Raw genomic sequence first — 24,335 nt, forward strand, 5'->3', positions numbered from 1 at the left:
TGGTGCTATGCTCTCGGATATTTAAACATACTGTAGAGATATAAACACTGTGGATGAAGATTTTTACTTAATGAGAAAAAAACATACAGTAAATGAATAATACATTAAATGTTTTGATACAATGTGCAAAGCATTAACAATAACTGTGCAAAAGTTAAATGATTACACTTAAAATATTTTTGATGTACATGAGAGAAAAAAAGAAATGCTGGAAAAATGAGAATATTTGTATTTATGTTGCCAAGATTTAATTTAGCCTCCCGCTGTAGCAGTTTGTTCCAGTTCTTAAATGGGTTCTATGTCAACATGACTTTGCCATGTAAAGGAGGACAAGAACAAGAAAATGGCTGACATTCCTGTAGACACTGTGTGTGAGTGTGTGTGCATACACATTGTCTCACACAGTGGTGCTCACTTTGACAGTTTGCAGTCAGAAACAAACCTAAAAGAGCTCTGTTGTTCCAGCTGCTGTCAGCTTGAAGATGTGTGGGAATGGCCGATTGTGTAACATAAAGGGCAACAACCACTTTGAAAGTATATACAGCGATACCAAAATGTTTTTACGTAAACATACTATGGTCATTATGTATCTTAATTAAACACGCAACAACCTCATTTATTTATTTTACAAAATCTCATTTATAAAGACATGTTACAGTACAATAAAACATAACACATAGTCAGTAAACACCAAATAAGAAGGCAGTGTAGTTTTTTCAAGTGTACCAGATTGTCTCCATTCAGTGTTGTCAAAACCTCGACAACACGTAATTATCCCACCAGAACCAAAACAACATGAATTAGCAGTGCGGCCATGACACATCAACACTTAGAAAGGCTTGCGTGCTTTGATTCAGAAAAGATTGAGTCCATTCCTTTCTCTGCAAATGTAACGCAGCACTGAGAAAATGACAGATAATGACTGGATGTATATTATAAATGCCTGAGAGCAATTAGCGTAGTAAGACCTGAATACAGCTTTACGGAGTAAAAGAATGAGCATAATGGAGAAACCTAACATAAACAATAATGAAATGAGGTGTAAAGACACTTAAATTTTGTAAATTTAGAGGTGACTAGAATGCTTAACACAAATGCACTGAATATTATGCACCAAGTACCAAGAGGGGGGTTCTTAGTGCATGACTGCAAGTTAGCATGCCATTATACTGTGTACATGCATGTATGCTGTATGTTGGGTTTTTTTTTTTTTACTGTGGTCCCTTTTCAACATTTTAATCATTTTTCACATCATAAATTACAATACGGTTTTATAACAAAAGCAAACACAGAATACATTATTTTAGGGGGAAATTACATTTTGGTGTAGTATGCAATGTCACAAGAAACAACAAAAAGATATTTAAGTTACACAGTTACAAAGTTACATTTTCTTTAGATTTCACCATCCAAAATCTTGCAGCACAAGAGCATATTAAATCATTAAAATAAGTGCTTATGATTTATATGAGAGAAAAGACAGAAACAACTTCCTCTCTTCAAAAACTATAAAAAAGTGTTTTAGGTGTAAAAAGTCCAGCGTTGCCTTGTGCTCTCCATTTGAAAGTCAGGTTAGGACTTACATCAGTGAATAATCAGGTCATAACATCATGGCATCACTTATTTGTGACATGAATACATTGTTATCACCTGATATTGGTGTACCCTGACCAATCGAGTAAGTCTTGAGCGTCACTCTTTCTGATCGAGAGGTCATTTGTTTTAACTTATTTTTCATCTTTCATCGCCTTTTCTCTTTTCTGTCATAATGCCCAATCACCTTGCGTATCCACGAGCTGAAGGCAGAGACTTTGGTGTAGACGCCAGGGGACTGTTGTGTCCGGCAGGCATGACCCCAGGACGTGACCCCATAAACCACCCAACCCCCTCCCGGACGCTCACACACCAACGGACCTCCGCTGTCACCACGGCAACTGTCCACACGCCTCTCCGACTGGATGTTGCCGGCGCAGAGCATGCGGCTTGTGAAGGCACTGTGGAAATGCTGCTGGCAATGACGACGGGGAAGTAAGGAGAGGGGTGCCTGCTGTAGGGTCTTGGAGTATGAGCGGCCTGAGAAAGAGGCAAAGAGTTTAGAATGAGAAGTAAAAGGTAGGACGAGTGTGGGTGTAATATATATATATATATAATATATATTGTATATATACTGTATATATATATATATATATATATATATAATGTTTTAGCTATGACTATTGCAGTGCCTGTTCAGAACGGGCCGATTGTTTTACCTCTGGTATTGTTGTTTGCAGCTTTTTCAAGAGCCACTCATCCAAACAACTTTACACTCGACCCTGTGCTTCCTTGAGTCCTGAGCAACACCTGCCATGACATAGTTGTGCATATACTCTAGCACTGGTACGCATCTTTTGCTATGTTCGGACAAACATCAAACCAAAGCATTTATTCTGAAAGTCACATCGCTGATGTTTGAAATGTTTGAATTTTCTAAGAAGTATTGCTCTTTCTACATCTATTCTTGAATGTACTGCAGCAAGCGACAGAAAGCAAGCTCAGCATGCTATTCAGAAGTGTAATAGTTAATAGAGGTCCCCTCTCTATGAACTACACAGTGTGTATATAACACCCTAGTTATAAATATGTCCCATACATCTTACGAGCACTCACTCGACACTGCATTTCTTTGGGTCCCCGGCCACAAACCTGCCAAGTGTGAAGTCGATTGGATAAATGGTTGATGAGACAATCGAAAGACAGACAGACAGACAGACAGACAGACAGACAGACAGACTAGTTATATAGTGGCACGGCTCTAGGGATGGCAATGTCGGTCAGTTGGCCCGTCCCTTTGATCCTCTAGCACCACTAGAATGTTATTATTTTTGGTTCTGAGTGGAATGTCTGGGATATTTGACATTCATGGTCTCTGGGGGATGAATTGTTAAAACTTTGATCCCCTGACCTTTCAACTAGTGCCATCGTCTGATCAAATGTACCTCAACACTTTAGTTTAGGACATTATACCCCTTAGCAGACTTCACTAGGCTCAAACCGTCTTATCATTAGCATTAGAGAGCTCTAATACAGAGATGAATCAATTTCGAGGTTTCTGGGTTCTGAGACCCATTACACATTTTTCTGTCTCTTTTCAAAAGAAAAATCTAATTCCCTTGCATGAAGACCATGTCACATTACTGTTAGTCTGTTGGGAGTTGGAGAGAGAAATGTGCCAACCCTTCTGTTAACACCTCAAACAACCAGTAACATCCATGGCCTTCTACACATGAACCTACACATGTAGCTACTAACGAAAAGTGTTATTAACTATCCATGGTATCTTAAGGTGGCATGTATGTACAAAACTTGCTTGTGTGTGTGTGTGTGTGTGTGTGTGTGTGTTTGTGTGTGCATGTGTGTGTATGTGAATGATATCAGAGAGGCAGATTGCCAACACAAACAGCTGTACTAAGCAGACACTCTAAATAGCCCGTGTTGTTTTGCATAAGCGTGTACTGAGGCGTTCTGTAGCCCTTTGTGACTTAGTTGCTATGATTAATAACATCAGCATGTAATTTAAAGATCACAAACAGATGTGTGTCGGTGTACATAAGTCAAGTCAAGTGTGTGGACAGATACAGAGTGTGAAGTCAAAGTGAAATTACTGGTGGATGATTCTCTTCAGCCTCATATGCATTTGCAGCTGACCTTCAAAATGACTAACATCTGGTAGGAATACTGTGGTTACAGCATGCGATTGTTTCACTGTCTGTCCAAATGTACAATAGGCTTTATCCCAAACAACTAGCCCCAATGTGATTTCCTGTGATCCCCCATTAACTTACTGTTTTTATGTTACTGCATTGTTTATTGGCTGATTTACAGTCATGCACTTTTTGTACAAGTAATGCACAGTAACCCGTGTCTATTTTACGTATTTATTACTGAAGAAACCAGTGCACTGTAATTTGTGTATTCCACATATTGATTTTGTGGGTATTTAACGTTTATAAGCAGGGTACATCGTTTAAGACCACTGATCTCTGCTTCTGGAGGAAGGTTCGGGTGGTGGATGGCTCCCAAAACATAGAACTTTCACCCGGGCAACCAAGGTTCGTTGGTGTTCATGTCCCGGATGTACTAAGCCAAACCTCATCTTTTTTGTAATCCTAACCAAGTTATTTTGATGCCAAACTGTCAACTTTTGTTGACTAAACTTAACCGGTAACATAACGGTTGTTTTGGTGCCTAAACCTAACCGACACCAAATGTAACCATTGTGGTCAACTTTTGAAAAATGTTTAAATTAGCCTTATAGAGATAAAAAGGTGGAAATAAACAGCAACTCAAATTACACTGAATCTGTCTCTTAGTCATCTGTTTTTTTCTGCACTGCCATTAACTTTAAATAATTTAGAGGTGTGAAGGCTCTACACCTTCCCATATAACATGTTAAATACAATAATTAAATTAATTTATGCCCTTAGAGCCATCATACCCACCTCCCGTCTGCACACAAACACACACACACCCTCACCTGTGTCACCCCAGCCGGTAATGTGACAGTTGCTGGCTTGTTTGAGGACTCTCTCTTTTCTAATCGGCAGACAGGCGGGAAGAACATGACGGCTGAATGACACACACTCTCCTGGCATCTGGCCCACTGCCCCCAGTGACAGACGTACCAAGGCGAGATCGTAATCGTTGCTATGGGAGTGGTAGCTTGGGTGGAGGATAATCTGATCGACTCCATACTCCTCTTCATATTCCTCAGGGACGAGGGAGTGGTAGTCGCCCACTCTAACTTTATACTGCTTGGTGCTGTTTCCATACCTGCAGAGAGGGATGGAGAGGCCATTGGAGAAAAGGTGTGTGTGTCTGTGTGTGTGTGTGTGTCTCTGTTTGAGCAATCCGACCGCTGATTCATAAGCCATGAGCAATAAAATAAAGAGCTCTGGCAGTAGTTACCTCAGCAATAGTCCATCTATAGGGCTGGAAAAAATTCAAGCACAATACACTGAGCACCCACTGTCATAAAATCAGCACTCGTTGCCAATGAGTAGTAGAATGGATTTTTCTTTTTTTCTGCACATGTTTTTAAGGCGTTTAAAATTATCTTTATAGACAACACAGTCAGATTTTCATGGTCATTCCACCAACTGATTTTTGTGGTATTTGAAAACATTTTTTAATATTTTTATATTTTCTTTCAATCTTCTACTATTTTATACCCTTTTTTATTCAATTTTTAGCTAGATGTTCCATTATGTATTGCATTTGTGTTCCCCCTGAGGCTTATACATATTTCATAGGCTTAATCAGACAGTCTTAAAAGCTTTTCTCAAGTAAACGATCAGTTATGTGGTCTCTCCTTTTCTCTGCTGTACCTTTTTCTTCCACAAAACCTTGTTTTACATTCTATCAATTCTTTATAAATCATGACTAAGGAGGGTTCACAAACTTCTTCCACTACTTCTAGGGGCAAAACAAATGAAAAGTTGGAGTATAGGCAAGAATGATAACAATACATCTGTTATTGTGTCTGTGTGTTTATGCTATAAACTGACTCATAGGTTTACAGAATGAAGTGTTTCCCACAATTTTCATTTATTTGTTGGAGATGTTTGGTCTTTTTTAATCCAGTGGGAGAGATGGAGAAGAGATGAATGGGGTAAGTCAGGGACAAAGGAGAAGAAGGGAGAGAAGTGAAGGAAGAGGAGAGCAGTGACGTTAGGGGACCTTTTAATCGAGCCAAGTCTCTGTGTCCAGTTCTAACTGGTAGAGTGTTTCCGGAAAGATTTCCTGACCTGGGAATGCCATGACGTTCCTGGCAGAGCAGAGAGACTGCTGGCCAGTCATCTATGTACAGTGCTAACCCCATAAAGGCAAAATCTCAGGATTAGAATGAGGCTTGACTGTGTTACCTTTTGAACATTGTGTTACCCTTTACACATTGTTGATGTTGTTTCCACAAGCAGTTATAAATCTGCTGGAGTTGTGTTACTGTTGGCAAGCCCCCAGCTGTAGTACAGTTACAAGGTATAAATAGGTTTAATACGTTGACAGCATGTGACAACTGACCTAAGCCCAATTTTTATGAACCTACTAAGTGGTGACGGTAGTGTAATGGATAAGGTAACATGATCGTTTTGGTTACATTGTAGAAGTAGTTGCATCTTAAAATGTCACTATAAAATAATTTGTGCTTGTGTGCAAATTCGAAAAAGGAGAAGTGGGTATGCCAACTTTTTATGGTGCATTCTGTGTATGTGTTTGTTTAGTATGTTGTTGTGTGTGCTTGTGTGTGTATCACCCTAATTCGGTTACCATATAAGAAAGGTGACACTGTTAAGTCGGAAGTCCCTATCTTGGTCTGCATGCTCTGGCCTGCATGCAGCAAATTACTTTCCAAAGCTGTCATAGATAAAGCTAACAGCTTGGAGCATGAAAGACTGATATGTGATCAGGCAGACGAGAGAAGCTGTTTGTAGTGTCTGACCTTTCTTGTCTGCTAACAATTTCTAAACAAATATCCTTAGTACAGCTCAAAGACTGTATGGTACAGCTCAAAATACCTCTGACAATTTCTTTTACGTCGTAATATGTGGTGTTTTGGTGTGAACTGATGGTATCTTTTGAGCAGCATCTACCAGAAATAAATTAGTTACAATATGAAAATGTTGTGCTGTACAGTCAGCAAAATGTTAATATTCTGACAGACTAATTCCACAAACCACAATCAATTATTAAACCCCATTCAATATAAAAAGCAAAGCCTGAGGCAGTAGGTGAGTGGTCATTAACCACAAAATCAACATATAATTAATTTGCTTGGAAAAGCTTATCATTTATTTACTCTTTCACATGCAAGCTGCTGCATTCAGCCACAAGAAGAATCCGTTAAAGACTGTGTTGTTTGAGGCCAACTATTATGGTCACTATAGTGCACACTGTGCAGTATTTAATGCAAAGCATTAGTAGTAATGAGTGAGAGTAAAATTAATTATTTCCATCTGCAATTATACTGGTGGTCAACTAATCACACTGTTTGCATTAATCAGTCCTAGAAGTCCTGATTGCTACATCCCAAGTGGTCTTAATTTGCAGCATAGCACAGATCTATGTTTCCTTTATGTGACATTTAAAGGAAGAGGATGTACCAGTCACATTGTAGAGTAGGGTTTCCTGCATTAGGAGAACAACTATGGCAGTGGAAACGGCCTGGGAATGGCTGGAGAAATGTGGAAAAAACAGGATTTATATTGGTAGAGCTGCCAGGGCCTGTAAGAGTTCTGTTTTTTTCCCAAAGTCAAATGTTGGAACTAATACTTGGTAACGCAAACAAAAAATATTATTCCTAAAATACAGTCTGACAGCCTCACATGTGCTGTACAAATATCAAATGCAGACCCAAGGTTTAGTGCCCTCACAACTCTCCACTTTCTCAGCTCTTCAAGTCAATTGGCAAAGTCTCCGTTCAATTCATTTTCTTTTCCTTTTCATGTGTTTTTCTTTCCACCTCCTTTCCTTTCTTCCTTTCCTGCTTGCATTAGGTGATTGATTTTGAGTTGGTGGTGCCATGTGGAGGCCCCCAGACCAGATGAAGTGGAAATTAAGTAACTCTGACTCTCTCCCTGCTGCCTGCACTACAACAACAGCCAAACCCCCCCTGATCACTGCTCACATTGTTGAGGTGAAAGGTAGATACATTTGTGGATGCATGTTATAAGGGCAGCTCTAAGAGTATTTTTAATGGTCCCATCACGTAAAATTGAGATTTCCAATGCAGTTTTTTTTTGTTGTTTTTTTATTATAAAGCAAATCAGGGTGCTATATATACTCTGAAAGTTTTAAAGAAGTTCAATCACACACAGCCTTTATTCAGAAACTGTGCCTTTAAACAAGCTGTCAGGACTTTTGTACAGTTGTAATGTCACAACTTTACTATATAAAGGCGGGAAGTGTTGCTATAGTGCTATCACAGTCAAAATTAACATTTCAGACGGACAGTATGAGAAAAATAATATGTTTTTCTTAACATTAAAGCATGTTCTGATAGCAATCTGATAAGAGTATTGGTATCACATTCACCTTTTTCTAGTAGAAACCTAAAATACAAGAACAAACTTGAAAATGAGCATAATATGGGACCTCTAAAGCATTAAATTATTGTGTGGTTTTATTGTATATTTATTTCTTACTATATGTAAAATGCGACCACACTTAAAAAGCCAAGACTCTAAACAAATCACTAGAATGCCGACTGAGGCAAGAGGCAAGATGCTCGCCATCTGTTTTGAAAGGCACGTAAACAGATATGTAAAAGTATGTTATTATTTCCTGGCCTCCAAACCAAACCGGCTGTATGAGATTAATTGGCATTTCAAACTGTGTGAGTAGACATCGTTTGTGCGGTCTTATGATTGCTCTTGTGTGTGTGTGTGTGTGTGTTTATGTGTGTGTGTATGTGTGTTTGTACCTCTTGAAACAGTGTGCCGAAGTAAGGACCCAGCAGGTATCAATGAGAGTTGCTCCACACACCAACCTCCCATCTCCTCGAGATCCTCGCAAACGAACTGCAGCCTGCCATGGCCAGCCACCCCTACGCACGCACGTGCGCGTACACACACACACACACACACACACACACACACACACACACACACACACACAAGCAATTACAAAACTGCACAAACGTACTTTAAAGTCAGCACATATGGTTATTACACCTCGATCCATAAAACAAAGCCTTTGACAGGTAGCCAAAACAGGAACATGTACTGTACTGTATATTCTATCCAAATATGATTTATGTGATTTTCCTGCAGGATTTATGTGAGGTTTTTTGCAGGACACACAAACATTAGCATACCTGGAAGAATGAGTTTACATACAGCTATGTAGCAGCAATGTAAACATGCAGGATGACATCTAAAAATGGCCACACACAAACACACAAATAAATACTGGAAAAAAAAGGTTGGTTTCACATCTAACCATAAATGTGACCACACACACTCGGTTACATATAAAAACGGATAAATGTTGCTTTTCTCTCTGTTTATTCCAACCTCTGTCTGTCTCTCTCTGTCTCTTTCTCACACACAACAAACTTAAACACAGAGCATTCACAGGATTTTCTTGTTATTTCCAATGTAAATCTTTGTAGGCTACAAACTCACATTTATTGCTTACATTCTTACTCCTAGGCTTCCACTTACCCACATTTGTGTTAAGAAAAACACACAACTGGACATTTCTTTGCATTCAGCTACAGATCAGCTGTTTTCCATCTGAGACTCGTTGACTTGAAAATGTGTGCAATATTCTTTATTCTATATGTCTCTTGCAGAACTTCTCTGTGCTGTCATTAATAACTTCTGTCCCTTCCAGCTTACCTCAGAGAGTTTTCTCCTCCTATGATTCGCCGCTGGCGGGTGTGTATGAGCCGCAAACCACATATTGAGTTGACAGGATCTGACAGAGACAAAAGAGGAACCATTGAGTATGTATATTTGAGAGTGTGTGGGAGGATGATGATTGTTAAACCATACATTTGGCCTCAGATGTCACTCTTATTAAATATTTAGACTGATCGAAAAAATAATAATGTTTTACATTCATCTTTCACTACCACACATGAACCTGAAATAAAGATCATTTTCATAGTCTTTGTGTATGGAATGTTAAAATCTACAAACAGAAGATGAAATTTATCATACTGAAGAGACAAAACACCCTTCTGCACTGGTTTATCTTACCGCAGTATGTGCACGTGAGACATGAAAGTAATAGCATATGTGCCGGTAAGGGATAGCGTTGTATGAGTCTGCCCTGATGTGTGACAGACAGGGTGAAGCAATAACATTGCTCTCTCCATTTTACCATCTGGATACACACACACTTAGGTCCTGTTCATTTTCCTCTCAGAATGGTAAATCCTGACTTTATTTTTGTCATTTGTTTCCCAGTCTATACGGCATAATGGTCATGTTTGCTAAACACACTATAGTCTCATGCCTGCTTAATGTACACTCAGATGATCCAGATAAATCACAAGTGCTCCATTTACTTTATGTAAAAACAAACCTGACTTACCTTTGACCTCTTTGTAGCTGGGCTGTGATTCACCATAGTCACAAATGACCCCAGCGTCCTCACTATGGCGACAGTTGTGTGTGCCTGGTGCCTGTTTGATGCAGTCTGCTAACGAACGCTCCTCGCCACTGCACTTCACATTGTCCACATAGATGGGGCCTGTGCCTTCCCCGAAGTACGCCATCACACGGGCCTTTGCCACCCCACTGTGAAGGGTGGACAGGACACAGGACACACGGATATTTCATTGCTATTGCCTCATAAACTATATTAAACCGGAAAACTGTAAGAACTGCCAAAAATGTGGTTAATATTGAGGCTGGAGATAAAATAAATTCATTGTCACAATAAAAAGAAAGTATCAAAAAGGTAGGATAGGAATAAATTCATGAACAACCAAATTCAGTTTACATAGACTGTATTAAATATGTCACCTATTCAGCTTCTCTCCAGTAATCATGAACAGGAAAATTAGCTATAGAGACCAAAACTGTTTTTTGTAGCAGACTATGAACATGTTAATTTCTGCTGTAAAGTTGACTCGCTTTTGGAGCCAGCCTCAAGTGGCCTTTCAGGCAAGTGCAACTGATTTTGACACTTTACAGTTGGCTTCTTTTTTCAGCCCCGGAGTATGCTACTTGGAACATTTACAAAACAGAAATAACATCAACAAAAAAGCAAAACCTCCGTTAAGAAAAAAGCAATGGAATATAAGTAAGTCTTGAGAAGCTTTTTAAAAATGATCAGTGGATTTGGAAGATTCAGTGTATGATTCCAATCTTTTAGGGAAAAGACACCAAAGCCTCTGTCTTTGAAGTTACTATAAAAAAAATCTTGAATTTAATTCTAAACTCCATTGGCAATAGAGAGAGGCCGACACTAGAGTAATGTGCTCCCTTCACTTTGTTTCCGGTATAAGACAAGCTGGAGAATTTTGAACCATTTCCATGTGAGCTACAGCTCCTGCCAAAATTTGAAACGTCTGTTCTGTGTAATAGTCTGAGGAGATTTAAACGTAGGATATTCAGGACAGATTTTATTATTTATTTTTTTGGTTTGTTTTGTCGATTTGCTTAAAAAAGATCTTTGATTAAGTGATTAAAACTCTATTATACATTTCTTTTTCATATTGTAATTGTATCTTTTCCAAAACAGCTTTAATCATGTCACAAACAAAAACATTTCAGAGTTGAATGCTTGGCCACATCTTTTTGTCTGCATGTGTGACGTGTGTATAAACATACAGGCGGTGATGACATTTTAGTATAGATGTTATGGTTTGAAATTCTCTGGCTGTGACGCAAACCAGGTCAAACCAATTTTACAATCTGATAACAGTATTTGTCTCATTTTCTCACCTCTGACTTTAATTAGCAAACAGCTAACACACATGTACGGAGGTTATAGTTGTGTATGTGTGCCTGTGTAGGCTGAAACTGTGATTTTAATTAAGATTGACAGATAATCGACTGAGAGGATCTCAAGTTGCGTCCCTGGAGTTTGATGGGTGGCAGGTCTTGCATCCCCCCACTCATCCAAAGGGAATCTCATGTCTCTTATTGAGACATCTAGCATTGTGACTGTGTCTCCAGTAGCTCCCTGAGCGGTACATAGCATGTAAAGAGTGAACCTCCAAGTCACTTGGAACTAAGCCTAGAGCCTGACATCAAGCCTGTTTGGTGTGTTTCTGTGGCAACGCACAGTCCGTACGCAACATCAGTCAGAATGCAACACAATCTGCTTTGAGTACTAAAGTGTTATCTCAAACATCATATTTCATGCGCTGTCTATGTAATATGAATTATCTTTAAAATGTGTGAAAACCATATTTCTTGACTTGGCTGCATTTTTGTTAGATCCATTATAAATATTGCAAGGGAGGAAGAAGAAAAGATGCAGCCAAGGTGACTTGGATATATCATGATGCTGAGGGCAAGCGACCAAATGGCCACTTGAGGCTGGCTCTAAAAGCCAGTACATTCCCATAGGCCCACATGTTAAAAAATGTCTACAGCTTGGTACAAAGAACATTGCATTTTTGCCTTTTGCCACATTTGCAGAAATACAACTATTAAATGGCTATACTTGATGGACAAACAGGTTCCCTTTGCCTTTAAGTCAGTTAATGTTTATAGGTTACTGGTACATGGACCATCAGTCCTATTCACTCCACATTATAGGCTTTATTCAGACCACTAGCAAATTAATTTTTCAAGTATAATGCTAGCAACCTTTCCCTGTGTTTGTGTGTGTGTTGTCAAGTTTCATGTAGGATATCATTCAAAGTGACTCTAGGTCAAACAGTTGACTGCTGAATATAATGTTTGTGTGTGTGTGTGTGTGTCTGTATTTTGTTTTATCACCACCAGAGCAAAATCTAAACCGCAGGGACCTGCTGTGCATGTTATGACCTTTCACCACACCCTATGCGAGACAGAATGATGATCCTAACATGGCTTTTACACGCCTCCAACACGCTTTCCCTCTCTCGTTCTCATGCTAATGCACTCCAGATGTGGCTCATATTTATACACAGATGTGTCACAGAAAATTGTGTGGCTAGGGCAATCTGCTGAGCAGTGATGAGAGAGAAAATGAAGACAGTTTGTTACGGTACAGTTTTTCCCTCACCATCCCCTTGCCATTGTTTTGGAAAACGGGACAGTGTCTCAGAGGGGAATTATAATGGGACACACACAGAGGATGAGATGAGGTAGTTTGCTATGCCTCTACATATCTGTCACTGTGTCATATGCACAACTGGTCTGCCCTTTAATTGAATGTTTACCTTGGCTCTGCAAAAAGGGCACAGCTGAAACCCTTAATTAAAGCAGCTGGCAGCACACCAGAAGCTAATAAGAAGTTCTCAAAGAACTTGCAGTGCACAACTTGTAAAGATTGATTAATGAAATGCAGTCAACCTAAATGATTCAAAGCATAGTGTAATTTTTCCATTGTAGGTTAACTTGAAACTCGAAACGTGCGTGATGAGGTGCAAACTGAAAACAGAGAAGGGTTGAGAGGTGGAGAGATGAAAGACAGATAGAGAAAGTAGTGAAGCGAGTGCAAGACAGATGTCAATAAGAAGTGATGAAGATTGATTTTGCAAACAGAGGCAGTCTGGATTCACTTAAGTGAGTGTGATAGATAGAGTGATCACAGCAAAACATTCTTTTTGCTCATGCTCCATGTGAGTCTTTGTGGTTTTTATCATGTTACCCAGAAGCACAAGGCTATCATAGAGACTAGTCCAACACACATGCGCACACATACCTGTATCCCAGCTGTCGGCACACTACCTCAGCGTCGCGGTCAGTCCATCCATCATCACACACGGTCCCCCATTGTCCAGACAGAAAGAGCTCCACTCGGCCTTCCCTGAGGCTCTCTCCTCCCACAAGTCTTACTGGCACACCTGAAGAAAACATACACACAAATGCAATTTAAACTGCACTGGGGCAGATGCATTCCAGCTCTCTTAAGTTACCCAAAACCCCTGAGTCTAGAAATACCCAAAGAGACTACACGCACACACATTCCCTAACAAACTTGATCCTCCGGGCTAGCATGTCTAGTTTAATGGGGCATGTGCGCTCATGTTCCCTACAAAGGAAGTTGCTTGAACACCTGTCTCTTTTCATGCACGTAACCACCTGCGTGTCCAGAAAGGGAAATTGTTGTTGAAACTCCTGTTGCTATAAAAATTATATTCACTAACACTGTTAATCAAATTGGTCTGAGCTTTAGGTTTAAACCATCCATCATCATTTGCACACAGATTCCCAGACATGCAGATTCGCACAGACAGACACACACACACACACACACACACACACACACACGCACACACACACACACACACCCACACACAGACCCACACACAGGCCCAAACACAGGCCCAAACACACACACACACACACACACACACACACACACACACACACACACACACACACACACACACACACACACACACACACACACACACACACACACACACACACACACACACACACACACACACACACACACGCGCGCACACATACACACACACACACACTAATTTCTGTTAATGCCAATGTCTTTTCCATGTTTGTACAGTGCAGGATCAGTTTACACTCTTGCCAAGTGTCAGGTATTTTTATGCTATGATATTTAAATTAGGAATTTTCCTTTTGCAGCTAAAACACTTTTTCAAGTAATACAGTAATTTTGTAAATAGGACATCCTAAAACTGAAATCATTCTCTGTGACTATGAATGACATGAATGAATGTTGCTTTCATATATTGTGTGAGTGACATAAGAATTCTAGGAGGGTACGATTAAGGTAGGAAGAGTTAATTGTGGGAATGTTTACTTCTTTGTTGGTGTTGGCTATTGAGGAAATGCTCATCTTTTTCCCGCACGTACACACACACACACACACACACACACACACACACACACACACACACACACACACACACACACACACACACACACACACACACACACACACACACACACACACACACACACACACACACACACACACACACACACACACACACACACACACACACACACACTGCTGCTCTGATATAATGTAATGCTGAGAGAGAGAGAGTTCAAAGCACAGCCTGGCTTATCTGATTTCTCTCCTTTTCCAAGAACAACATAAACCAATTTGCCTGTGGCATGTTGAGCGGGAAGGAGGGATTTGCGTGAATACACAAACACTCAAACAAATGCACACTAACAAATACACACATTCAAATGCTGTGCAGTCTTTAGTTAGTTTGTAGGGTGAGAGTGTCCCTTTTGCTCTTGCCAAAAACACAAGCCATCATCACTTAGGATATAAAAAAAACATGAGGTATCCTTTCTGTGACATTCACCAGACTTATCAGACTGTTGCATTCAGCAAAGACAGATGGCAGTCAATTTAACAGTTATATACAGTATGAGGTGAAATCTGAGCCAGTATTAGCTCCATCCAGCATGCTTACACATCTTTATTGGTGTCTGGAGGCTATAGACATAGGCTTTTAATGGTGCTACCATTCCACCCTCCCTTCTTCTTTCAGCAAGTACAAACATCACTGAACCTCTCTGTTTCTTCTTATAAAGAGTTAAGAAGTGCAATGTTATGTGTGTCCAACAACATATCCCATTGGTGCTTGGTAGTTATGATTTTGCAGTAAGGAACAGTGACGAATGGCATGAGGGAGACTTACTTTGGGTAAAGGTTTGTGGTAGGTCCATTTAATCATGACACCTTTACAAGTGGGCCACTTATTAAGGCAGGACAAGTCAACTAACAGCTGTGCCTATTAGAGTGAGCAGGACTTACGTCACCCTCTATTTATCGCTTGGAGAATGCTTTCTTCTCCTCAGTCGGATGTCATCAAATTGACTGCAGGTCGATCTTAGAAACAGATTTTAGATCAACTTGCACTTCCATTACTGGATTTTACTAAGTCACGGGAAATTAAAAAGAGGCTTTAATTTTTTGGTATCCTTTTCTTCACTGCCACACCACCATACCACATAGGGATGTGTGCTCTTAAAGTGTAAATGCTAAAGGGAATAAAATATATATAAGTATAATCAGCATCAGTGGTTGTAGCATAATGGGTTTTTAAACAAGATTTAATACTTTTATTATTTTTTTTAATCCTGCTAGCCAGATCTCATCCATCTAGTAATTCCAGAGTTGAGGGGCCCAGATGGCGAATGCTGATGGTTTTTAGTCTCCACCTTGGAACCAATAAAAAGGAACAACCAGAGGATCTCATGCAGAACTCAGCAGAAAGGAGCCTACCCCATATGAGCTATAAAAATGATTAAAATACACAATCAAGTCAACTCTGAAACACACAGGGAACTAGTGAAGAGATGCTGAAATAGTGGTTTATAGTCTGCAACTGGATCTCAAAAGACATTTGAATGCAAGAACCTCAAGTAATGCACACTTGTGTAGATGACTTTGTTTTAAACAGGAATTCAGAAATATAAGAGATAATATTAGAAAACAGTAAAACAAGAGGAGAGGAGATTCTACTTCTGGACCTATGAGGATGAATTCTGTTTTATTGGACTGACATAAAAATAGTTTTTCAGACACCAAAATATTTAATTTCTATGTATGTGAGGTTGCTGCAATCAAAGGAGAAATAGATCTGAGTAAGATCTGCTTATGGATGGAAAACAGAAAGGTTAAGGACTGAACCCTGATGCAACCCCCTTATTCAAATAAATGATTTGTATTAATAAATGGCAACACAAAAGAGAGATAATAGTGTAAATGATCTAAAACGATACCACCCGCTGATTGTTTTGAGATGTTAAAATCAAATGATCAATGATATCAAAATCCGTATGGACTAAAATAAGCAAAGGAGAAGAGTACTACAAGATCATTAAAAGTGTTGCGAGAGGAGTTGCTGTCCTGACTTTTGAGAAAGAGCCTGTTACTGTTTACATAGGTAAATACCTGTGTTACAACCGATTTTCTTAAAATACTGGCCTGAAATTATTAAAATTTTGCCCACTTATGTGCTTGTTAAGTTGCAAACCTCTAACCTCCAGCACCCCAACATGAACAGCACATTCTCTAACGTTTCAAGAAGCACTGCTCATTGTCTTAAAGTCTAAAAACAGGAACCATCTACATAGGCACGTGCATTACATACACAATATCTAAGCACATATATAACCAGCATTTTTTTAGGTTACATTGAGCTTCTCTCACCAATTCATGGTTTATATGCTATCTGTAACCGTTAAGGAACTTACAGCAGGATAAGAGTCTGTCTTACTTGTTGGAAGACTCTCTGCATTGCGATCAGGGCTGCATGCGATGTTAACATCTTCATGGTGTGTGCAGTCATGGCGGAGCCACTCCTTCTTATTGCACAGCAATAGGCTAGGTTCTTTCCCTGTGCAGCTCACATCGTCCAAAAGTATGGGACCTGACCCCACCCCAAAGCGTGGGAATGGGGTGATATCTAGTCCTTCGGAAAGGAGAGTCTCACCTAATCTGCAAGGTAGACATGAATACACACACAAACACATTTTTTTAACTTCTTAATAAGCACTGAGAGTTCATGTGTATGTGCCTGTCTGGGGCATGAATATGTTATATTACCTGTAACCAAGTTGTCGGCACGCAACTTGTGTGTTAGAGTCTGTCCAGCCATCATCACACACTGTCCCCCACTGACCACGGTAAAATACTTCTAAGCGTCCCTCATGGCTGCTTGTGCCCCCGACCAACCTAGCAGAGCCTTCTGGAGAGAAAGGGAACAGACAGACAGACAGACAGAGGATTATGCCCTCGCTAATGAGGATACATATGAAAGTGATTTTTTCATTGTATTTCATCCTTATTAAACTCACTTGTTAAACTCACTTTCTTTTCGTTTTGTACATTTTAAGTCATTGTTATTGATCCCAATAAAGCAACAAAAGTGCTGCAAATCGCATTGAAATTAGTTAGACAAAACACTGCTGATGTAGTAATTTCTGGCTGCAGTAATGACAACCGCTCTGGCAGATCCTATCCAGACTTAATGGCCAGTATCTGTAGCCAAGATTGAGTCTTTAAGACTTTTGCCTTCACACATTGGTCACCTTGCAACACACCAGACTCCTCTCCTTGTGTGTGGTGAAACCACACACAACCTTTCCCACATTGTTTGCTCAAGCTGAGCAATAGTCACCTCCCATATTTCCTGTCCTAGCCACCATGAGCTTTCCTAAAAGCACCCCATCCCAATGCCTCACTGGCTCCAGGAGCAAGCTAACGTGGGGAAGGTAAAATTTTCATCTTACCCACATCTCATGGGGATCTTTGATTTGATTTTTCTCTCCTGAAACCAATTTCCATGCCTCTTTTTCATTTGCCTTGTCATAGCAGGAAAGACACAGGTGTAATATAACATTAATGACTGCTCTACTTATAATTTATGCATTCCAGTAACCCAGCATGCACAATACCACAGCCCTGTGCAACAATTATTAGATCCGTGTTTGACAAGTCAAAATGTCTGCCATGTGAAAGGTCTATTGTCTGCCTATTGTCCGCCATGATAAGGTGGGAATTCCTGATGGGGGTTCTATGTCTATATCTAAAATATAGGGCATTTCACTTAAATGTTTTTATGAATATTATGGTTTACAAATGCTAAGGATCCTTCTACCTGTAAGAGGGTTGCAGGACACTCCTGCATCCTCAGAGTGCAGACAGTTGTGTTCCCCCCAGGCACTTTTTGGACACTGCTCCAGAGTGAGCTCATTGCCTGTGCAACGCACTTCGTCCAGCCACACACGGCCTGAACCCTTGCCAAAATGTGCTTGGCCCCATGCCCTCGCCACACCGCTGAAAAGAAAAAGAGTGTACTGTACAGAAGAATAGAAGGTTTGGCTTGCAGTTATACTAATACAATGAAAAACAGATATACAGATGGGTCCTGACTGACTTACAAAATACAATTTATAGGATGCTATTTGTTTAATCTGGACATTGAATGGAATAAACCTGTGGTATTTCAAATACATTTCTGAGAAATATTTTACCCCACATATCTGTGCATTCAAAAACATTGCAACACCACAGTGATAAACACAAAAAATGCACACAAGGACATTTGCAGAGTGTGTTGCTAAATATGCATATCTCTGTGGTACTAGAATTCATGCAGGAACAATGTGCCTGATTCATTTTCTGACCCCAGATGTTCTTTAGTGCTTGCTCTTCTCTCTGTGTGTGTCCGAATGGAAAGAATACTTCTCATACTTTTGGAAACAGAGGGAGAGACAAACGACTGGCCTCCCACATCAACGCATCTAAGCTTTTAGTCTTTCTTTCTGTCACATTTTTTCCTCTTTATCTCATGTACATCGTGCATTTCCTTTATGCTAATTACTGGTTGGAATGAATGTGAATATAAACATTAATATGTGTGTGTGTGTGTGTGTGTGTGTGTGTGTGTGTGTGTGTGTATGTATGTGTGTGTGTGCCCCTCACCTCAGCCCCAGTTGTCGACACACCACCTCTGCATCACTGTCGTCCCATTGGTCGTCACATATGGAACCCCACTGCCCTGCATGGAAGACCTCCACTGTGCCCTCTGACCCCGATTGACCTCCAACCAGTCTTATGGGGAGTGCCACTACCGCTGGGACAAACAAGCATAAACACACACACATTTTCACAGTCTACTTAAAGAATCCCTGCCAGCTGACACCACATTTTTCATTTTAAAGTACTGAGAACAAGTTGTAGAATTGTTCAAGGTTTGTTGGGGTTTTGGATCTTCATCCAAACCACTACCCATCCATCACATACCTATAATTCCCCATTAGAAGTGCCTACCTTGCTGCTGTGTGCAGGTGATGGCTGCAGCCAGAGAACATTCCCCTCCATTCCAGGTAGTCTTAGGACACTGGAGCAGATCTGGCTCATCTCCCTGGCAATGGACCGCCTTCCAGTGGAGCTTAGCACTGCTTGGACGAAACAGGGGAACCGCACGTGCACGACCTGAGACCCTGGAAGAGGATCAATAAGCGAACAAGTTGCATTTACTAATCTGAAATACCTTTTTTTTCCCACAACTAACACCAAACAGCAAATTAGTCTTATCCGATGAGAGATGTTGTTTAAGACATCTGAACATTTTCCAATAGAAATGCAACCTAATTAGACTTGCTTGGAACTTCTTATTTCTTATCATCTGAGATAAATCCTGCAGGCAGGCTAAGGCAGCCCATCTCAGAGGAAAAGGCACAGCAGCAGCTTTTAGCCTGGTAGAAGTAACCTTGAGCCATCTGTATGTTCATGATCTGCCATTCCAGGGGCAATGCGGTCAGCAGTTTTAGACGAAACGGTTTCAATAACTGGCCATGTGAATGTCATCACCAACGATTCCAGCTGACATATGGCTGACATTTGCCCTCTTTCCTTTCCGCTGTGGATTTTCATTGACTGGCTCCTGTGTGAATATGCACACACAGGCATGTGTTCATGTTGGCATGCGTGCCAGCACTTGTGTTTGTGTTAACATGTGTAGTGAGTGCACAGAACGTCTCTGTTCTCCAGGGAAATAAGACACATTCTCAACTGACTGCACCCACACTGACTACACAGTTTATGAACACTGTCAATATCTCTGATCAGGCTCCATGAGACCCGGCAAATCAGAGGCTCTTCTGGCATGACCATAACACTCATTCGAGAGAGAGAGAGAGAGAGAGAGAGAGAGAGAGAGAGAGAGAGAGAGAGAGAGAGAGAGAGAGAGAGAGAGAGAGAGAGGTGGTAACAAGGTAAATAACTGAGCACTGAAGGTATTTAAATACCTCTAGGGAATGGGGGGTTGGAATGCAAGGGTCACACGAGAAAAGTACAAAGACTGTGGAGAGAGCACATGTATGTCCGAAGTGTTCCCACTAAATTTCCATCACAGTCGTCTAATACGTCAGACCTCTTTAGTCAGCTTCACATTGTGAACTTATATGGCAGATGGTGATTGTACTTGCACCTGTGTCTGAATACGTATGTCAGAGGGGGCGGCAGACAGAGAGTAGTAAATAGTGCGTGGCTGAGTGCATTTGTGTGTGCATGTGTGCTCTCTCACCCCTTGCCCAGCTGTCTGCAAACCACTGCAGCGTCTTCGTCCCCCCAGTCATCGCTACAGACGGACCCCCAGACTCCTCCCAGATAGACTTCCACCCTGCCATCTAGCTTGGAGCGGCCTCCTTGCAGACGCACTGAGCCTAGGATGGAAAGAGGGTTGGAGAAGAGCAGAGGTTGAATAATATAAAGCACAAAAGAGACGTGTCACACCATATTAAAATATATAAGTAAGGCGGAGGAGGAAAGGCAGGGGGAAAATAAAAGGGACAGAACTAGGTGAAAATCGGGGAGGCAAAAAAGAGAAATATTGAATCCAAGTGGAAAAAGAAGAGAAAGAGGAGGGCAGGCAGTTTGGAGTTTGTAAAGATGACAGGAGAGCACATATACTGTCTTGTAAATTATCCAATGAATCTGTCTGCGTCAAAACGGCTGCATGTAGAAGTTCTCACTGCACATCAGTTACTGACATCCATAGACATAATGTTTCATGTGCGTGTCATCTAAGGATTGCACCAATCTGACTTTTTCAGTCCCGATGCTGATACCTGGGCTTTGGGTATCGGCCAGTATAGAGAACCGATCCGATTCACCATTGTAAACTGTATGCCTTACTGTGTGGAAGGGACCGGGATTATTATTTATTCAATCCGACTTGGTTTAAACATTGATTTCCTAACTTTTAAAAACAAAATGTAACAAAAAAGATAGATAGATAAAAATGAACTGAATTGTTATCTATTAATTATATTAAAGTGGTGCAACAGAAACTTTGTTAAGAAAAATCTTAAATTAACAGGAATTACTATTGAAGTGTAAAAATGAATAAACAGCAAACAGTAATTAAAATTCCACTATATAATGTGTATATTACATAAACTATATAAATCAATGAAATTGAAAAGATGGACCCCATTGTCACGATACACACACACACGCACACACACACACACACAAACACACACACGGGTGCGCATGCACGCACACACACGCGGCGGGCGCACACACGGACACACCCATTGTCCGTCTAGGCGTCTGTCTATCGCTCTGCCTACCTGTCTGTCTCTGTCTGTATAGATGCCTGTCTGTCTCTCAGTCTGAGGGTCTGTCTGTTTGTCTAAACACCTGTCTGTCTGAATGCCTGTCTATCTGTCTAATTGCCTGTCTGGCATTTGCTCTGTTGCCTATATGTTCTGGAGGGAAGAGGGGGTGTAGAAGCAGGAAAAGTTTGGGCCTGTCTGTCTGTTTGTCTGTCTATATGTCTGTTTGTTTGTCATGTATATCTGTTTATGTCACTACAATATATTGTATTGTTATAATATGTTATTTTGGGTTGGGTGGTGCTGGGTGAGGGGTTGGAAATTTATAAGCGTTGCTTCCTTTCATCCCCTTTTCAGACTGTATGTGTAAATTGTTAATTCTTCTTTTTTCTCTTCTCAGTGTGTTGTTTTTTTTTTTGTTTTTTTTTCTCATCTTTGGATTACAAGTCTGAAATAAATGAATAATACAATACAATACAATACCCGCTTCAGCTATTTGAGTCAGTATCGCCCCGAAATTGGTTGAAACGCAATAGACACATCAGATCGTTACATCACAACTAGTCTATAAAAAGAATGGTATAGATAGGAAAGAGATACTACTGGCAGTTAGAGTTGTTCAGATTTTGATACCAGTATCGGAAATGCCTCCAATACTGCCGAAAATGCTGGCATCTGTATCGGCGAGTACGGAAATCCAGGCACTGATCCGATACCACATGATTTATTCAAAATAGAAATTTATTTACTGGTTAGCTCCGTTAGCTCTGACACAGTTCTCCTTAATCTTTAATTAATCAGTTTAATCATTCTCAGTAAAATCTTGTTAATAATTTTTCCTACATTTATTTAGTTAAGTTGATGTTGCACTATTGTTTTATACTTGTTTCCATTTGCTGTTGTTTTACAAAGGGTTTAACCTGAGCCAGGCCTTACAACAATGTTAATCATATCAAAGTCATGCAGGGGTATAGATCTTTTTCTTTTTTTTTAAACACACTGGTATCGGTATCTGTACCTGTACTCTGTATCGGCCGATAACCACAGCACGAGTATCAATATGAGTATGGGAAGGAAAAAAATGGTATCGGAACTTCTCTACTGGCAATTCTAAAAAGTGCTTTGAATGTGCGAAATTAAATCTTAAAGCCACATCTTTTACAACTCTGCAGGTGAAATCCACTGTTCAAAAACTTTCAAGTAAACTTGTTCATGAAACATGATGGTAGTTTGTTTTCAACCTAAGATATTTTCAATGTATCAATTACCGGAAGAGGATTGACCAATGTGCCAGCACACTACAAGGCTAAAAATACCACAGGCTGCTTGTCCAACACTCAGCTTGTCTTTTGCCAGATGAAAAATACACACTCTATTCCTTTCACAACGATCTTTCTATCTTACTTCTCTACCTTTTACCAAACCAGAGTTATAGGACCAATTTTGCCCTCTTTGTTTTTTAGCAACACTTTCAAGTCTGTGTAGGGTGCTTGATAACCTATTGATAATGTGTGGTGTTCCCCATGTTAACCTCTTGTTGTATGTTTTTTTTAGAGAGGTTTTGTTGAGCCACTATTCTCTTACTTGGTCCCTGTGTTATTCCCAAGCACACAATATAAGCAAATACCTATGCACTCATTACAGCACAAATGTGCTTAGACTTGCCATCTGCATATGCACTGTACTCACACCTGGCTGGGACACTGAAGGTGTGTCCTGTCTAATTACTTCAGCATGTGCTTCCTGAGTTGAACACAACTAGAGTTGGAAAATTGTTAGTACAGTGGCAAACTAACGCAAAACACCCTGCACAGTTATCTGCTCTTCCTCAGTCTAAATAAAAATGAATAGGCATATATCATGTAATGATTTATCTGCGGCATTCTCAAATGACTAGATGTCCGTGTCAAATGTTCTCGACATAATTTACAGATTTTAAATTATGAATCTTAACAAAATAGCCTACAGCGACCCGACCTCGGATAAGCGGATGAAGATGAGATGAGATGAACAAAATAGCCTACAGTATTGCTGTATGCCTAGGCCTGCGTGCTTACCTTGTTTACAGTCGCAGTACCCCCAGTCCACTCTGCCTTTGGGGTTCCTGAAAAAGCACCAGGGTCGGATCCTGCCGTCCGGGTTGCGACAGTGATTGTGTTGTCCTATTCCCTTTCCCGGGTAGCGCTCTTTGAATCCGGCCATTTCGGTCCAGTTCATGCACCGGGTGCCGGACTCGGTGACGTCTATCGCTCCCCGGTAGAAACCGTCTTTCCCACGGCTCTGGACGCAGTCGGTGAACGGCAGGATGAATGAAGGGACGCTGCTGGAATAACAGAAGCCGCTATTCGCAGCCAAAAGCGCGGCTGATAGAACAAGAAATGACAAAACCATCTTAGGTTTCTGTTCGTAGGCAGCCGGAGACAGTGGCTTCTATCATCAGGGGCTCGTATCATCAGCTGAAGACACGGTCTCAGTCAGCCTCATCGCCCTGCTGTGAGACGAGAGTGAGAACCGGGAAACGAAGCGGATCAATGAAACTCCTTTTTGCCTGGGCTGATGGGCAGGGAGTCCCTCAACGACAATTCAATAACATAATAGGCTATT

General features: G+C 40.6%; 1 protein-coding gene across 2 annotated transcripts; it reads right to left on the reverse strand.

The window, feature by feature from the left end:
- Positions 1–842: 842 nt before the first annotated feature.
- Positions 843–24,190, reverse strand: prss12 (serine protease 12). Of its 2 annotated transcripts, none has more exons than XM_083934419.1 (13): positions 23,789–24,190; positions 20,696–20,834; positions 19,438–19,610; positions 19,090–19,240; positions 18,263–18,441; positions 17,209–17,347; positions 16,880–17,100; positions 13,351–13,492; positions 10,078–10,283; positions 9,378–9,456; positions 8,459–8,581; positions 4,517–4,812; positions 843–2,073 (listed from the first exon to the last, which is right to left on the reverse strand). In XM_083934419.1, exons 1-13 carry the CDS (start codon positions 24,120–24,122, stop codon positions 1,742–1,744), a joined length of 2,514 nt encoding a protein of 837 aa, XP_083790545.1. In that variant the 5' UTR covers positions 24,123–24,190; the 3' UTR covers positions 843–1,741. The 2 variants fall into 2 exon arrangements, with proteins under 2 accessions (XP_083790545.1, XP_083790544.1); XM_083934418.1 differs by having other exon boundaries at positions 17,209–17,350.
- Between the last annotated feature and the right edge of the window lie 145 nt (positions 24,191–24,335).

Source organism: Echiichthys vipera (genome assembly GCF_963691815.1).
Source record: "Echiichthys vipera genome assembly, chromosome: 2".
Lineage (NCBI taxonomy): Eukaryota > Metazoa > Chordata > Actinopteri > Perciformes > Trachinidae > Echiichthys > Echiichthys vipera.

Excerpts from the sequence above, each read along its gene's own strand:
- prss12 (XM_083934418.1), bottom strand. The coding sequence starts at position 24,122 with ATGGTTTTGTCATTTCTTGTTCTATCAGCCGCGCTTTTGGCTGCGAAT. Across the intron at positions 8,582-9,377 it reads GGAGGAGAAAACTCTCTGAG|GGGTGGCTGGCCATGGCAGG; the intron begins GTAAGCTGGAAG and ends GTGCGTGCGTAG. Across the intron at positions 2,074-4,516 it reads TACCGGCTGGGGTGACACAG|GCCGCTCATACTCCAAGACC; the intron begins GTGAGGGTGTGT and ends CCTCTTTCTCAG.